The sequence below is a fragment of the Sycon ciliatum genome, chromosome 3 (genome assembly GCF_964019385.1).
Source record: "Sycon ciliatum chromosome 3, ocSycCili1.1, whole genome shotgun sequence".
Classification (NCBI taxonomy): domain Eukaryota; kingdom Metazoa; phylum Porifera; class Calcarea; order Leucosolenida; family Sycettidae; genus Sycon; species Sycon ciliatum.
Genome location: NC_088645.1, coordinates 3,448,157 through 3,466,422, shown reverse-complemented (window position 1 = coordinate 3,466,422; position 18,266 = coordinate 3,448,157). Strand labels below are relative to the sequence as shown.

General features: G+C 46.4%; 1 protein-coding gene across 2 annotated transcripts in view; it reads right to left on the bottom strand.

Annotated features, from left to right (window-relative positions):
* LOC135811230 (tripartite motif-containing protein 2-like) overlaps window positions 1-18,266 on the bottom strand; it is a 154,794-nt gene that overhangs the window by 41,085 nt on the left and 95,443 nt on the right. Inside the window, exon 9 of one of the 2 annotated variants that reach the window (XM_065324427.1) lies at window positions 4,275-4,412. In XM_065324427.1, coding sequence (XP_065180499.1) covers window positions 4,275-4,412 — 138 coding nt within the window. Of the gene's footprint in view, window positions 1-4,274; window positions 4,413-13,784; window positions 14,518-18,266 lie in introns of those variants that run through there. The other variant, XM_065324428.1, reaches the window with a different exon arrangement.

The following is an 18,266-nucleotide window of genomic DNA, read 5'->3' as shown; positions in this document are numbered from 1 at the left end:
ACCCGGTTTCTACTCTAGTAGTAGTACACTGCATAGCACTGTGCATCTTTCCAACAAACCTGGTCACATGCCAGAGCAGTAGACTATCCACACTGCAGACCTACAGTGTACCATCATGGAAGACTTCTTGGTGGTCGCGGACGTGATCGTGAGTGCACCACTGCATAGGGCACGCAACACTTCATGCAACGTTGTAGAATGAAACCGCTGTGCAGTTGTTGTTGCAATACCGATTCTCCGTACGGTCACAGTCATGGCTAGCTAGGGAGAATAAAATTGCTTCAATCCTAGCAGTCGATCCTCATTCTTCCTTCTAGGATTCACTGACAATAGCTGCAAAGATGCCAACACCGACGACAGGAAAGAGAAAAAAACTACAGCCTTACTTTCAAGCTGGCTGTCATCAAGTCCGCGAAGGAAACGTCCTGCAGTGCTGCTAGTCGCCTCCACAACGTGAATGGGAGCATCGTTCGTCACTGGAAACAGAAGGAAGCCAGTCTAAAGGGAGTAGAAAAATCCACAACCTGTCGTGGTCATGCACGGTCACGCCTAGTCGGCGGTGGCAAAACGTTGCTTTTGTGTGACCTTGAAGATGAGCTGTTCGGATGGATCGTCGCGGAGCGCCAGCAATGTCGACGAGTGACGCGGAAGTCGGTCCGGGCAATGGCTAAGCGGATTCACGACGAGCAAGGAGGACAGGAATCGTTCAATGTAAGTGCTGGATGGTGTAGGAATTTCATGGAGCATCTTCAACTAATGACAAGAGTGAAGATGCACCAGAGCCATCGAACTCCTGCTGACCTGATCCCCAAGTTGACGGACTTCCTTGTGTTTGTCAAGAAGCTGTTCGCCGACAACAACGATCTAAACCCTGCCAACATCTTTGCCATGGATGGGACTGCCGTTTGGTTTGATGCGACTAGCAACCGGACTTTCAAAGAAATTGGCGCCAGGACAATCAGCATGGCCTCACAGGGCATGACAAGCAAAATGTCACTGTGGCACTGACGGCATCTGCGTCTGGTGCAAAGCGGCTGCCCTTTGTCTTCTTCAAAGGCAAGGGCAAGACAGCAGAGGACAGGGAGCTGAAGGCCCAGTGGGACAACGTAGTAGCATTCTCTGACAATGGATGGTTTAACAAAGAGTTGACAATTGATTGGCGTCAGAGTTTGATGGGTTCCATGGCCTTGGGAATGAGGCTTCTAGTGTTGGATTCTTATCGCTGCCATCTTACCGACTCCGTCACTGCAGAGAGGCGCCAAAAACGCATCCGGAGTGCTGTGATCCCTGGTGGATGCACCCCGCTTGTCCAAGCCCCGGATGTCAGCTCGAACAAGCCCTTCAAGAGAAGCATCCGGGACTTGTATGATCAATGGCTGGCACCAGGTGACAAAATTTACACTGCTGCATGCAACATCCCTGCCACTACGAAGTCGGAGCTGTGCAACATCATCGTGAAGTCGTGGCGTTCCCTGTCACCGGACCTCATCAAGAACTTCTTCACCTGCTTTGGACAGGTTCCTGGCGCCACTGTTGACCAGGTGTCCTGCTTCAAGGAAGGTCGTCCCACTGCTGATGGCCGAGAACGTCTTGAAGAGTTTTTCACATTGCCGCCTGCACAGCTGCAGCCAGCCAATTGTGTAAAAGAGTTTGACCAAGAGGCCAATGTTCTTGGTGAAGTGGCTGCTGATGATGGTGCTGCTGGCGCCACCTCCAGTGAAGACGACGACGACAATGATGTCGACTCTGCTGCGACCGCTGTATCCGCTGCGACTGCCAACTCTCTCTTGACTAAAGAATCTGCTGCAACTGCTCATCTTGAAGTAGCTTATGTCACCATGGAGACTGCCGATAGCGATGATGATCTTGTTGTAGTACTGTAAGTGTAAATTTCCACCCTGGCTTTCCAAATCTTTGTTTTGGTGTGTTGCTGGCAGATTTCAGTCTTTGCACGAGCAAAATTGTTGTGAATTCCTTACCTTGCCATGTTCATTGCTTTTTAATACCGTCAACTTGATTTTGACTTGATTTGGATGTCCTAATTGCAAATCTGAACAGACTTTTGCATCTCAAATATCGCCCTGCCATGTTTTTGCATTTTGTATTTCGTTATTGTGTATTCTCAAATCTGGCATATTATCGAGTGATGACCGGACTGACGTAATGTGACTTTGATTTTGACGTAGAAGCATATTTTGAAGAGAAGCATGACTTGGATAGAAGCATGGTTTGAACCCCGGCTTATACGGCCATAAGCAACTGCTTTTATTCGCGACATTACGGTATGTCCTTATTACTGGCACTTTGGCGGTCAGAGCATTGACTAAATTGCACTTTAAAATATAGCGCTAGTGGCGCCAACTACAGTGGCGTGTCCAGGATTTGGCTGAGCAGGGGGGGGGGGGGAGATGACATGGTGCACATGACTGTAACGATGTACGTCACACTGCTAGCTATCCAACGGATTACAAATTATTACATGACAGGTATTTCTTCCAGACGTACACTAGGCTACAGACTACAGTATCTCATGCTTAGTTACTACATAAATATTGTACAATCATCTGCCATGTTACTTGTACACTACATCAATCACCTCATTAAAGTTCATCTCAATATGGCATGAATCAATATTTCTGCGTTCCCGGTTCGGAAAGGAACGTATGGAATGGGAGCCTCAGTTCCATATCTCGTCTGCTGGTGCATTGAGAAGCGGAGCAGCGCTTCCGCATGACGATGCAAGCCAAATCAAAACAACTATAGCCAAAAAACTAGCTCAGCGTTCGTCAGGCAAAAAGCGAAAGTCTCAAACTCAAAGTCAAAGGTCGGAAAGTGAGAGTCAGAAGGTCCACTAGCCCCATCTCGAACCCAGACAATCTTTGTGCAAGTCATCTATTGAACTTGCAATGACTTGATCACTTCCACGGTTTCCTGTTGGAACAGGAATTACGCCGTCGCAAGATTGCTCTGCAAAAATCCATCCAGGCTCTGCAGGCCAGAGCTTGGCGTCTTTTAGTCCATGGATGAGGCTGAGACTTCGCAGAAAAGTCTTCAAGTCAACCAATTCATGATTCGAATCCCGGGGGGATCATCCTCAAAACACCGTTGTACAATGAGGCGCTTGAAGATCCCAAGCTGTTTTTTTCAGTCCCGCTTGGGTAGTGCTGCATTCTGCACATCACTGCACGCCTTTCTCAAGACGCATCGAGCGTGTCCTGGAATCTGAACAAAAGTGTAGACATCGTGCAGAGTCGATCGTTTCATCTGCAGTGCACCGCTACACACCAACGGTCAGTGCAGCTGCTTTTGGAAACTGCTTCCCACCATGTAGAGTCTACCGCCTGTGCATGCAGCAGTCTGGGGTTTATTTCAAACCAAGGTCAAACATTTTTTGGGGAGGGGGAGGGGCGTGGGGAGGGGGAGAGCGTGCGCCCCCCCCCCCCCACCCCACCCAAACCCGCCCCTACACCTCATATTTGGCAGCCAGAGTATTGACCAAATAGTACTTTAGAAGACAGCGCTAGTGGTGTCAACTAAATAGTGAAACAAGGTACCTAACACTAGTATCAAACAGCAATGGGGACCACAGTACTACAATTTCAAAACAGTGAGACCTTTTGCACATGCTTCTATCGCACACACAGTTCAGGCTTCAGCTTGCAATGTACACTGCCTCCAGAACAGCAGGGTGAGATTTGTTGAGCACACACATGTGCTTGAGTGGTAAAGTGACAAGGAGTGCCATGTTTGCAATGAGAGCCATGTGCATATTTGAACTGTGTGTGCAAAAGAAGTATGTGCAAAAGTTGTCACTGTTTTGACATTGTAGTACTGTGGTCCCTATTATTGTTTGATACTAGTAAAATAATTATTAATTTTCTCTACGTGCTTTGGTGCTTCTAGCTCTATCTCTTAAAGTGCTATTTAGTCAATGCTCTGACCGGTCAACATGTAGTTATCTTGTAGTAAAAAGCTATTTTGTTAATGTTCTGACCGCCAAAGTGCTGGCTATAAGGACATGCTTGCTACCTTGCTTATCACCATTGTATTCGACTTGAAAAGTAGTGTTACGAAAGGCCTAGTCGAAAGACTCGAAACTGTATGGCTTCTGTGATTCGTGGGCTGAATTGCTTTTCTCCAACCAAGAATCTATACACACACAAAAAGGCAAATAAACTCACCCACATAAACACACAAACGTACACAAACACACACACACACATATTATATACACACATTATGCCATGGACATCCTACTAGAACAATAGCCTAACCTGGATACGGTGATTCATCTCATCCACAACCAGCAATCTGCCGTTGGACGAGATAATACCCCGTGGGTGGTTGAACTCTTCTGGTCCACTTCCTTTAGTACCAAACTTGTTCAACTGCCTTCCACCTTTCTCAAACACCTACATGTAGATCATGCAAATAGGCACAATCACACACGCACACACACCCCATACCCATACCCATACATACCCAGACACACGCATGCTCCCTCACGTGTGCACACACACACACACACACACACACACACACACACACACACACACACACACACACACACACACACATGCATATGCACACACACACACATGCATATGCACACACAGATGCACAAACACTTGCCTTTTGACTTTTTGACCTTTTGACGCTGGAGGTCATGATAGCGTTGCATACAGCAGAAGCCATAGGAACTTGAACTGGGACTGCACCATTCAATAGCTTGCAAGGCTGAAGATTTTAACTCCGCTATTCAGCCTGGTCTACACCACACAGTTATTTAAAGTGGCTTTTCTGGCTGGTGAATACCTACTTTTTGATCTTTTTTTCTTCATTTCAATCCCACACAAACATCACACCGCATACTCCGGCATGCACTGGTGGTTACCACGCAGCAGAATGAAAGAAAAGTCAAGAGGAGTCTGACAAAAAGAAAAAAAGACGTGTGTGACCATAGTCTTTGTGAATCGAACCCGCCACATCTCGATCGGAAATCGACTGCACTTAGAACTGCACCATATGAGACACACACGCACGCACGCACACACACACACACTACTACTATTGACATCTGCCAGAAATGGCCACGCCGCTCCCCGAAGGGAGGTGCTGTCAGAGAGGTTAGGGGAGAGGTAGGCATTGCTTCAAAGTGCTGGCGATCAGTCACTGTAGGGCGATACGGGCGGGGCACACCCACACACCCACACACAAGCACAAATACACACACATGTACATGCCAGTGGCGTAGGAAGTGGGGGGGGGGGGGGCAAGGGCGGCGCCAGGTCACCCAAACCTTTTGGCGGATGTAGGGCCCAAACTCAGTGAACATGTTTGCACGTGCAGGCGAGAAGCATGCAGATCAATCAGAGAAGCATGCAGATCAATCAGTACTATTCATGCAAACAGCTCGATCGTAGTCAGAGCTGACCCTGCAGTGGGTTCTGTTGTCATGTACAGTGCTGACCAGCAGAGAAATCCAACCTCATGAATAGAGTATCGCCGCGTTCGAGTGCACAGACCAGTATGTGTAGTGTTAGGGCAGTGTAGTGCACAGACCAGTATGTGTAGTGTTAGGGCAGTGTAGTGCACAGACCAGTATGTGTAGTGTTAGGGCAGTGTAGTGCACAGACCAGTATGTGTAGTGTTAGGGCAGTGTAGTGCACAGACCAGTATGTGTAGTGTTAGGGCAGTGTAGTGCACAGACCAGTATGTGTAGTGTTAGGGCAGTGTAGTGCACAGACCAGTATGTGTAGTGTTAGGGCAGTGTAGTGTACAGACCAGTATGTGTAGTGTTAGGGCAGTGTAGTGCACAGACCAGTATGTGTAGTGTTAGGGCAGTGTAGTGCACAGACCAGTATGTGTAGTGCTAGGGCAGTGTAGTGCACAGACCAGTATGTGTAGTGTTAGGGCAGTGTAGTGCACAGACCAGTATGTGTAGTGTTAGGGCAGTGTAGTGCACAGACCAGTATGTGTAGTGTTAGGGCAGTGTAGTGTACAGACCAGTATGTGTAGTGTTAGGGCAGTGTAGTGCACAGACCAGTATGTGTAGTGCTAGGGCAGTGTAGTGCACAGACCAGTATGTGTAGTGTTAGGGCAGTGTAGTGTACAGACCAGTATGTGTAGTGTTAGGGCAGTGTAGTGCACAGACCAGTATGTGTAGTGCTAGGGCAGTGTAGTGCAGAGACCAGAATGTGTAGTGTTAGGGCAGTGTAGTGCACAGACCAGTATGTGTAGTGTTAGGGCAGTGTAGTGCACAGACCAGTATGTGTAGTGTTAGGGCAGTGTAGTGCACAGACCAGTATGTGTAGTGTTAGTGCAGTGTAGTGCACAGACCAGTATGTGTAGTGTTAGGGCAGTGTTCTGCACAGACCAGTATGTGTAGTGTTAGGGCAGTGTAGTGCACAGACCAGTATGTGTAGTGGTAGGGCAGTGTAGTGCACAGACCAGTATGTGTAGTGTTAGGGCAGTGTAGTGCACAGACCAGTATGTGTAGACTGTAGTGTTAGGGCAGTGTAGTGCACAGACCAGTATGTGTAGTGTTAGGGCAGTGTAGTGCACAGACCAGTATGTGTAGTGCTAGGGCAGTGTAGTGCACAGACCAGTATGTGTAGTGTTAGGGCAGTGTAGTGCACAGACCAGTATGTGTAGTGTTAGGGCAGTGTAGTGCACAGACCAGTTTGTGTAGTGTTAGGGCAGTGTAGTGCACAGACCAGTATGTGTAGTGTTAGTGCAGTGTAGTGTACAGACCAGTATGTGTATTGTTAGGGCAGTGTAGTGCACAGACCAGTATGTGTAGTGTTAGGGCAGTGTAGTGCACAGACCAGTATGTGTAGTGTTAGGGCAGTGTAGTGCACAGACCAGTATGTGTAGTGTTAGGCCAAGGGCAGTGTAGTGCACAGACCAGTATGTGTAGTGTTAGGGCAGTGTAGTGCACAGACCAGTATATGTTGTGTTAGGGCAGTGTAGTGCACAGACCAGTATGTGTAGTGTTAGGGCAGTGTAGTGCACAGACCAGTATGTGTAGTGTTAGGGCAGTGTAGTGCACAGACCAGTATGTGTAGTGTTAGGGCAGTGTAGTGCACAGACCAGTATATGTTGTGTTAGGGCAGTGTAGTGCACAGACCAGTATGTGTAGTGTTAGGGCAGTGTAGTGCACAGACCAGTATATGTTGTGTTAGGGCAGTGTAGTGCACAGACCAGTATGCGTAGTTTAAGGGAAGTGTAGTGCACAGACCAGTATGTGTAGTGTTAGGGCAGTGTAGTGCACAGACCAGTATGTGTAGTGTTAGGGCAGTGTAGTGTACAGACCAGTATGTGTAGTGTTAGGGCAGTGTAGTGCACAGACCAGTATGTGTAGTGTTAGGGCAGTGTAGTGCACAGACCAGTATGTGTAGTGCTAGGGCAGTGTAGTGCACAGACCAGTATGTGTAGTGTTAGGGCAGTGTAGTGCACAGACCAGTATGTGTAGTGTTAGGGCAGTGTAGTGCACAGACCAGTATGTGTAGTGCTAGGGCAGTGTAGTGCACAGACCAGTATGTGTAGTGTTAGGGCAGTGTAGTGCACAGACCAGTATGTGTAGTGTTAGGGCAGTGTAGTGCACAGACTAGTATGTGTAGTGTTAGGGCAGTGTAGTGTACAGACCAGTATGTGTAGTGTTAGGGCAGTGTAGTGCACAGACCAGTATGTGTAGTGCTAGGGCAGTGTAGTGCACAGACCAGTATGTGTAGTGTTAGGGCAGTGTAGTGTACAGACCAGTATGTGTAGTGTTAGGGCAGTGTAGTGCACAGACCAGTATGTGTAGTGCTAGAGCAGTGTAGTGCAGAGACCAGAATGTGTAGTGTTAGGGCAGTGTAGTGCACAGACCAGTATGTGTAGTGTTAGGGCAGTGTAGTGCACAGACCAGTATGTGTAGTGTTAGGGCAGTGTAGTGCACAGACCAGTATGTGTAGTGGTAGGGCAGTGTAGTGCACAGACCAGTATGTGTAGTGTTAGGGCAGTGTAGTGCACAGACCAGTATGTGTAGACTGTAGTGTTAGGGCAGTGTAGTGCACAGACCAGTATGTGTAGTGTTAGGGCAGTGTAGTGCACAGACCAGTATGTGTAGTGCTAGGGCAGTGTAGTGCACAGACCAGTATGTGTAGTGTTAGGGCAGTGTAGTGCACAGACCAGTATGTGTAGTGTTAGGGCAGTGTAGTGCACAGACCAGTATGTGTAGTGTTAGGGCAGTGTAGTGCACAGACCAGTATGTGTAGTGTTAGTGCAGTGTAGTGTACAGACCAGTATGTGTATTGTTAGGGCAGTGTAGTGCACAGACCAGTATGTGTAGTGTTAGGGCAGTGTAGTGCACAGACCAGTATGTGTAGTGTTAGGGCAGTGTAGTGCACAGACCAGTATGTGTAGTGTTAGGCCAAGGGCAGTGTAGTGCACAGACCAGTATGTGTAGTGTTAGGGCAGTGTAGTGCACAGACCAGTATATGTTGTGTTAGGGCAGTGTAGTGCACAGACCAGTATGTGTAGTGTTAGGGCAGTGTAGTGCACAGACCAGTATGTGTAGTGTTAGGGCAGTGTAGTGCACAGACCAGTATGTGTAGTGTTAGGGCAGTGTAGTGCACAGACCAGTATATGTTGTGTTAGGGCAGTGTAGTGCACAGACCAGTATGTGTAGTGTTAGGGCAGTGTAGTGCACAGACCAGTATATGTTGTGTTAGGGCAGTGTAGTGCACAGACCAGTATGCGTAGTTTAAGGGAAGTGTAGTGCACAGACCAGTATGTGTAGTGTTAGGGCAGTGTAGTGCACAGACCAGTATGTGTAGTGTTAGGGCAGTGTAGTGCACAGACCAGTATGTGTAGTGTTAGGGCAGTGTAGTGCACAGACCAGTATGTGTAGTGTTAGGGCAGTGTAGTGCACAGACCAGTATGTGTAGTGTTAGGGCAGTGTAGTGCACAGACCAGTATGTGTAGTGTTAGGGCAGTGTAGTGTAGTGTAGTGTAGTGTAGTGTAGTGTAGTGTAGTGTAGTATAGTGTAGTGTAGTGTAGTGTAGTGTAGTGTAGTGCCCAGCAAGGCTATTTTATTCATGAGGTTGGATTTCTCTTTGCCCAGCACTGTTCAGAGTACTTGACAGGCGCTAGGCTCAGAAAGTCTACACTGGATGACATCTAAAAATAGAATCGAGTGCCACCGGCGTGAAGCATGATCGCTAGATCCTCGCTTGGTCGTCTTTGAATCGTAGCTGCTAATTTAAATGGGTTTTTTCCGTGGGCGGTTTTCTTCGAAATGGGAAAGGCGGCAGGCAGTACTTTGCTTCAGCCAGAGCCAGTTCTTCTCATTGCTATATCGCAGCTTTCTGGATAAAACCACTCTCCAGAAGAAGTTTTTGAGTGAGACTAACTTCAAGACTTACTGTTACTTGTCGGAGAGCAAGGTACGACTGAGCACTGGGCATACATTTCAACATGTTCATGGAGAAGCTGAGCCCGAGGCTTGCAGCTATCATTCAATGACCTCTAGACGATTAATTTTCACCAGGGTCACATTAGTCATCTACACTATCGTGGAAAATTCGTTATGAACGGATTATGCTACTCCAAGTCACAGGGTTTTTATCACTGGCATGTGATGAGTCTGGGGTTCTTGTTTGTAATAGCTGAAAACGGGGGGTTCTTGAAAGTAAACTTATCCCACTGTCCTTACCAGTAAGTTTTGCTCTATGGTTCAGTGCCTCTAATTCACCATTACGGATACATTTCGCCTTCAGATAAATTTCTCCTTGGACATTGACCAGGCTGTCAGTCAGATCTACTTATCCAGTGGTCGCTGAATGCAATCTCTTGTAATCAACATACATGCACATCACATTCATTGTTCTTGCCCTGATTCTATTACTAGTACAGGTCCTCCCTCGTTAGTAGATAATCTCAGGGCCTTCTTAAAAGTTATCCTATAATGAGACTTATCTTGTAGCAGGACGTGCAGCTAATGGTGAAATAGGCACTACTTCGTCCTTACCGGGGCTAACCTCGATACAACATAAATTATAGATGCTTAAACTCGTTATAAGATAATTAGAAATCTCCAACATAACTCTGCCTTGGATGCCAAGGATCGTCCATATTCCCGAATATTTATTCCCGAATACATAGATATAATACGTTTCGTCTTTCTGCTTTATCCTACTTGAAGTACGTGTTTGGGCCTTTGTCCTGCATGGTCAATATTATCTTATACTGAGGGTTTGACACTCCAAGGACCTGGGCAAAGGGTCGTTATAACGAATTTTATGTACTAACGAATTATGTTGTAACCGGACCTGACAGGCTGTAAACAGTTGTATAGACCATGTTTCACCAGGGGATTTCAGATTTCTATTTACTAACGGGGTTAATGTACTAACTCGTTTTAATAAGGGAAGACATGTATTAGGTTTTCACATGTCCAGTGATGGAGAGTGAAATACTTGAACAATTTCAACTTTCGGTAGAAGGATTACCGGTACGACCACACCAGTATATGTTCAGGTCAGTGGCTGGAAGTCCCCCCCCCCCCTAAAACTAAAACATCTTCCTACGCCACTGCATGCACACACATGTATACACTTCTTGCACTTGTTCACTTCTGAAAACTTGGGTCTCCTCGACGGAGGGCAGAGAATTTCAAAAGGAATCTTGGAAAGGTGATTCAATTGGCTTGTGAACCGCCCAACACCTGAAACCCTCCGAAATGTCCAAACTCTGAGTGGATTTTGTCAATAATCTCACTTTTGGGCTCATCACACCTTTATAAGTGGGTAGGAACAAGGTGCAGAAAGCAGACTGGCAGCATCAGGACATCGTCCTGGACTTCGAATGCATTTGTAGAGGCTTCAGCTACCTCTTACTTCAACTAATACATGTATGTGTTCTCAGACCACTTGTATTAAGACACACCCAACTTGCCAAGCACACCAGAATTTTTATCCATAGCAGTTATCTGGCACATATGGACACAGAGAAGGGATGAAAACGGGAAAGGAGGGAGAAAAGTGGCATAGTGCCTAATTTTTTTCTTTCTACAAAATCCGCATATCTCCAGACACTGGGGTGACTGATGGAGAGTGGTGGTGGGGCCCATTAAGCTCCGCCGACCAGAGGTCTCGGCTTCATAGCTCCATGGACATAATCTTTTATAAAAGGAGTCACGCCAAATATTGAAATAAATCAGGAAAGATTGAAAGGCTGAAGAATGTCGAGGTGATGACTAAGCGTGGCTGCGAGAAGGAACGGACTCGACACTACACCAAATTAATGGCAAGCGGCAGGATCGGCACACTACTATGTTGTCTTCGGAGACTGGTTGATGAACATTTCTGAGCCAAAGAAATTGGGTGACGTCTCAATCAGGCATCGTCAGCCCGACTTGCAAAATGCCTTCTCTACATCACTGGTTATGCCGGTCGGTTTCAGATGGAATCTGACCAGAATTCCACACAGATCTGGTAGCAAGTTTGGCCCGCTTTCGCGGCAATCATTCAGGCTGTGGTTGTTGGGTTTCGTTTTGGCTGACGCATCATAAACAACTCGAATCTTCGTTGTCATGTTGTCAGGCTTCACTACGCAGTGGTGTGGAATGTGGTGTTTAAAGGCGTCAGCGTTCTTGGTAATGTTGACTGTCTCGATGATGCCACTGTTGAGTTGTCGTTGTATGGTGTCGTTGTATTTGTCGAGGATTTCTGGGGTCTTGGACAGACGGAACACAAGCGAGCGGAGCCGGCCAGTTGCCAGCTCGTAATTCTCTGGTAGAGATGTGTCAGTTGCACTATCTTTCCACAGCCATTGAACGCTATGCCGCCCATTGACAAACTTCATCATCTCATTGAACGACTTCAACACTGCGTCTTCAGGCTGCAGAGTGCTGGAGATGCTGGTAATACCGATTTCTCCAAGGGACCAGAACTTCTTCAAGTCGAAGTCGTCATGATTGTATACGTCCGCTGCAGTCAGCATCATGGTGTCGACTTGGGGTAGATCTGCAGACATGGTAACCGGCCTGTCGGAACGAATCCAAGCTTGGTGTCCAGAAGAACTAGGCTATCCAAGAATCTGACATGGTCGTTTCCAATGATATTGTAGAAGTAGTCACTACCAATGAGCATGTCTATTGTCACGACTTCTGGTCGATCAGCAATGGGCTCTGCTAAGACTATTCACTGCAGGCTGGCGTGTTTCCTCATACCGATTGGCAAGCGCCTCATCGTAGAACTGATGTTTGGGTGATGTTTGCTGTAATGGGGACGCTACCGCCATCGATGGTCTTCACTTGGATTTGAACTCGTTTCAAGACCTTGGTCTCCCTCTTCTTTGAACCAAACGGAGCGATCGACAGGGCATCTTCACCATTGATGTCGGCATTCAAGGTGTTCTGCGTCGCCTCGTTGATAAAGGACCGTGTAGAGCCGGTGTCGAAAAACACTCGCACTCGGCAAGACCGCTTGCTGTCATTATCTGTGAGGTCAGCTAAAGCCATCTGCATAAGCACCGCCGATTGGTCTGTGTCTCTTACTGTGTGAATTTCCATTGACTCAGGCTGTCAAATTTGCAATCAGCAAGTTCTGCTGTTTCAGACCCTGCGTTTGCAGATCTTGATTGAAGTGGTTTCGCATTTCCATTCAGTACGTTCATGCTTTTGCCTCCAAATTTCTCCGGGCACAATGATCTATGGTGAGTGTCGCGGCGACAGTGATAGCATGGTGGAGGATTGTGGCAGTTTCGTGCGGTGTGCCCCGACCGAATACAGACGAAGCACCGGTTTTCTGTCTTTGCCTTCCTCTACTCTAGCATCACACACTTCGTACATTCGTCTGTAAAGTGGGTATCTTTGCAGTAAAAGCATCGGGGTGGTGACCGCTGTGCTGTGTGTGATAGTAGAGCTTCTTCTGATGAATGTGTGTAGCTTGGCAAACCGCCAATACTGCGTGGGCTGTCTGTGACTAGCCTACTGTCGGCGTGCGCAGTGCATGTTTCTTTTACTTATATCGTAACAGAACTTTGCATAGTGCGTGGACAATCCAGGCACTGTTTCCGTGTATGATTTCCAAGTTGAAAATTACCTTTCTGGCAGTTTTCCCATAACAATGGACAAGAAGATGTTCTGGCTCATACCTTAGCCTCCAGTGATCGCAAATGCCTTTCGATCTGCGTGTGGAGTTTTCTTAGTGCGGTGGTGTTGTTTTCTGCCAATGGAATTTCCATTAGCGATTTGTAATGAGCATTGACGACGCGTTCCTGCTTACCAAACCGCTCCTTCAACATTTGAACCACGCCATCGTAATTTGCATCATCTAGCGGCATGCCCTCTAAAACATCCCTTTCGCTGCCTGTAAGACAACCTATCAAGTAGCTCATCTTTTCTGCCTTGGAGATTTTTGATTTGTCCACCGAATGTTGAAAAATTCGCAGAATTCATTCCACTGTAGAATAATGCCATTGAATTTTGGCAACTCGAGTTTCGGTAACCTAACCCCAGTGGAGTTGCTAGGAGTCTGGCTGGAGCCCTGATACATTTTTGCTTTATTTAGATCAACCAGTTCCGTGAGTATGTTCTCCAAATTCCGTGTGGGGGTTCCAAATGTGTCATTTGAGTCTTTGCTTTGTTTCCCATGCACTTCATCAAATTGTAGAATTAGGCTCTTGAGAGTAACTGATTATTTTTCCATTTCAGATATCCGCTTCCATGTCATCAAGTTCTGACAACTCCCTTTGTTTCATATCTTTGTTGTCCAGCTTCTTAGGATTGAACGAAAGCAGGGTTTCCGTGTACTTGTCTAGTGCCTCATTAGATCCCTCTAAATGTTGGTCAAATTCCATAATTTCCTGCCTCGCTGAGGTAATCGCGGTCTCCGAAACTGCATTGCCGATGGCCTTGTTTAAGTCCACTTCCAGTTCTGCCAGGGTTTTGAAATGGCTCGTCGTGCTCCGTTTCCTGGTTTGTAGCCCAGCCGATGGATCCGCCATATTTGCTCGTAGGATCGGGTTTTGGCACCAAAATGTGGTCAACACACGAATACACGAACTCACACTCATCACTGCGACATTGCCATAAATAGTAGAATACTTTCAAGGTTCTATCTTTGCATCTCTCTCTCTCAGCAAAAGTCAAAAAAGCCCTGAAAAGGATGGCACATGCACCTCACAAGCCGAGCTGGGGAAAGCAAATGACGTCGCGTAGAGCCGACGTGAAAAAAGAAAGTAGTAAAATTATAACTAAGTAATCGAGATTCAAATCACGAAGCTGACGCATGCGACAATTGTCTGAGTCCATGAAAGCAGACTTCAAGCGATCAACAGAGATAAACTGTGATCGTCCACTGACTTCGACGGAGCAGTACTTTGGACTGTTCTTCAAAAGCGAAACAGACCATTGGATGGCACTTGCAAGGGATTCTGCATTGTATCATAATGAACAAAAACTAACGCAAGAGAGATGTCAGGTTGACGGGTACGCAGAGAGTGGAACTGCTAGCCGTGTGAGGTGGTGGCTTCGGACGGACCATAGCAGAACAAAGCAAACGGCACACCTACTCTGTAGTGCATAGTGGCAGCTCAGTACTGTTGGCATGTAATGCACCCAGAATATGTGTGGTGTAGTTCCTTACACTAACTCAGCAGTTAAAGAGGATAGGCCAGATATAACAAATTGATATGATGCCGAGGAGCACTAAGAGAAGAGCATTACTCAATTGTGCAGTATTTCCAGTGGCAGTGGTGACGGCTTTCAGATGACAAGGCAGATGTTCCATCATGCCGTTCACAGTGGGGTGGTGAGTTTTTGGTACGAATACGTGCGGTACTAAAGAGGTGGAGTTAAGTGGACAGGAAGTGAGATTAAAAACTGAATACCAAGGTTAGCAGTTGTAGTGCTTAATACGCCGATACGACTGATGCAGTGTGTCAAAACTACAGTGTGTCGGACTGGATCAGTGGAAAAGCTTCAGGCCAATGGTGAATGCCTGGTTAGAAGTACAGCACTGGACAGGATGATGGTGTCGGGAATGCAAACATTGACTGTATCAGAATTCAGGATTGCAATTAAAATTAACAGAACTGTCAGGATAGACATACAATGGAACTCACCCAGTATATACATGGGTAAGGTGTGAACCTGCTGAATTTGGTTCTTCTTCGTCACACAGATTTTCCTCCCATGAGCACATATACTTAATGTGGACGGATACGACATCCTCTGATAAGATTTACTTCGAGTACAACTCGTGTATGGCTGACTTTTCAGCTGGGTTCCAACAGAGATTAGAATTAATCACTAATGGTCGGCTGTTTGCGATGCCAATCAGTAGTCATTGCACCCAGTCGCGGATACTATTGCCGCTCAAGCATGAGCATTTGCTTTGCCCGTTTGCAACGCCAATTGCACCACCATGGTTGGCTGGTTGTAACTTCGATCAGGAACTTTTGCTCCCGGTCGCAGGTACTGTTGCGACTCAAGCCTAGTCCACATTCGACGGGGCGCGACGGGACGCGACGTAAGGATCGACGGGAAGCGACGGGACGGTCTGACAGCGTCCAATGTGAACACCAGGAACGGGAACGCAACCGTACTACCGTACAGATCGGGAAGCGACGGGAAGAGTTGGATTGATCCAACTTTTCATACCGTAGACGGGCGTAGACGGGGACGCAAGCGTACAAACGGCTGAAATTCGAGTTTGAACAGGAGACGGCATCTTGCGCCGACTACTCCCGATTCATACTTGGATATTTTTAGCACTTTGAACAGTGCGCTTCCCATGATAACTCACAGAATGGCTAACACGACTTGAGTTGAATTTTAGCAACATAAGATCTCATGTCACCTATTGTATTTAGGGATAGTTCAGAAGCGTGACAGACGAACTATTCTATCATTTCTTTGGGCTATTATTTGAATGCCACAACTTTCAGGGGTAATTTTTCAATCTTCATGAAAAACTGGTATTATGAACTTGATTACGCTTCTTTCAAGGAGAAATAATCGAAAAAAAGTCCCGAAAAACGAGAAAATAGGTCCGAAAGTCACCCCGCCACGGACCGTGCCTTATGACTCGCGCCGTTCGACATTAAACGTCGCAAAGACTGCTGCATGTCGTGTCGTACGACGAATCGTACAGGATTTTACAGCTCACCCTAGCCCTCCCGACAAGCCCTTACGTCCCATACCGTCGGCGTTGCGTCGAATGTGAACTAGGCTTCACTCAAGAGCGATCGCCTTGGCTGTTTGCAACGCAAAATTCGGGACTGAGTAGAAATGTTCGGATTGTAAAGCTGGGTGGTGAAGTGAGGTGCCCTAAAGTCTGAAAATATCTGATTTGCGAAAATTTCTATCCGGTGGCGGGGCAAAATCTGGGAAAGAGCAGAAGTGTTTTGATTGGGGAGGTGGGCGGTTTAGTGAGGTGGCCTAATGTCAGAATAGTCCTGAATTCGTGCCTATGAAGGTAAACTAAGGACCGAGCGCAAGTGGTCTGGCTGGTCGGAAAGCAGGGTTCCACTGTATATCTTCTTTCATTTTTTAAAGTCATCTAACCCTAGCCATATGACAGTGCATAGGCCATAAACCGTGAAATTCACTTAGTGCGTACTTGTGTGAATTTTAACAATTTAAAAAAGCGAGAGCAATCACGAGTGTGTGTGCTAACAATCAACTTGCAAATGAAAAACAAGAGAAAGAAAGAAGGACAAAATGAGAACACAAAACAGCGGTACATTTCGCATAGAAAACCAAAGGCCAAGCTTGACCACACCACACCCGACACATTACGTGAACACTTTCAACCATATTATGTTATCTTTCTGTACACATATAAGCCATATATCAGCCTTTGTACAAGCCTAATATTATTAGGCTTGTACAAAGGCTGATATATGGCTTTCAAAACTTTTAACTGTAGTCCACAACACTGACGACCACGGCACAATACAGTGAAGCAAGAGTCGGAATACGAATCGCAACGATCAGGACTAGCTAGCAGATGATTGTACACTGAAGATTTTCTACTGCTGTTTCGAACAATATGCTTCCCCTGATAACTTACAGAATCATCCACATGACCGAGTTGGATTGTACCAAGCTACTTGGATAATCATTTGCTGTGATTGTGGATTGTCCTGGGGTTGTTCAGATGAACTGTTTCATCCTTTACTGTTGTTCCATTTAGAATTGTGTTAGGTACATCCTCCCGTATGTTCTACAACCTTTTCCAAGCTGACCTGCATGCACACTCGTACTCACCTTTCTCCTCTTGTCAACTTTTGTTCCGTTGACCTGGGTAGCTACTTGCGCGCCCATGTTTGCCATAGCTACACATGGCCTTCATATTGCCGCACTCCCTCGATCTCGCTCTCTCTCTTTCGTAATGTAGTTGCTTCGTTCGTCTTTGTCACCGTCTCTTCATCTATAATAAATGTCTTCCCAACTACCCGTTCCCGTTGTTCTTTGTTCGTTGTTCGTTGTGTCTGCGAGTATGACTCCTCTTCCTTATCAACAATAGCAAAACTATGGCTGATTTTTTGGTCTTCATACCGGACTGGAGCGTCATACCACTTAAATTGAGAAGAACTAGTAGAAAGTCCAGAAAAGTAAAGCCACATGGACTGTACTTTATGACTCGTGTCCATCGATGTTAACAGGCACAATAACTGCTGCATGCTGGGTGTACTGAGCTAGGTGAGAGTTGCTCTGTCTCACTCACGGCTCAGATCTTTGTGCAAGTCATTAATTTTTGTTCCTTGTTTCAGTGCATACTTTAGGCAGATATTTGACTTTGTCCAATATCCAATGAACGGAGGGTCCCTCTGCGAAAATATCATAGAGGATCATGTAGGCCAACCAGTGAAAAAGAGATCCAACTTGAATGAATTTGGAAATTTGGCAGGTGATAGTTTGTCACTACAGAAATTCACTCATACACGTGATGATGAGCTAAATATCCGGATGTTGGATGTCACTAGAGCTATCAGCATTCTTCTGACTGTTTCTGACAATACAATGTCAATATGTGTAGAAACTAATATTATGATATGTACTTCCTCCGCTTAGCAAAACTTCGTTGCGTTTTTAGTGTTCTTGTAATGAAATTTCTGTCGACATTAGACATACATGTCAGTGATCTATCCCCTACATAGGGTAGCTGACGGTTGTCGTCCATTGTTCTGACAATCTTTTGAACCTCCGGAAAGCGTGGAGTCCTTTGAAAAAAATCGGCGAAGCAGAACCGTTTCTCGACAGGATGTCACC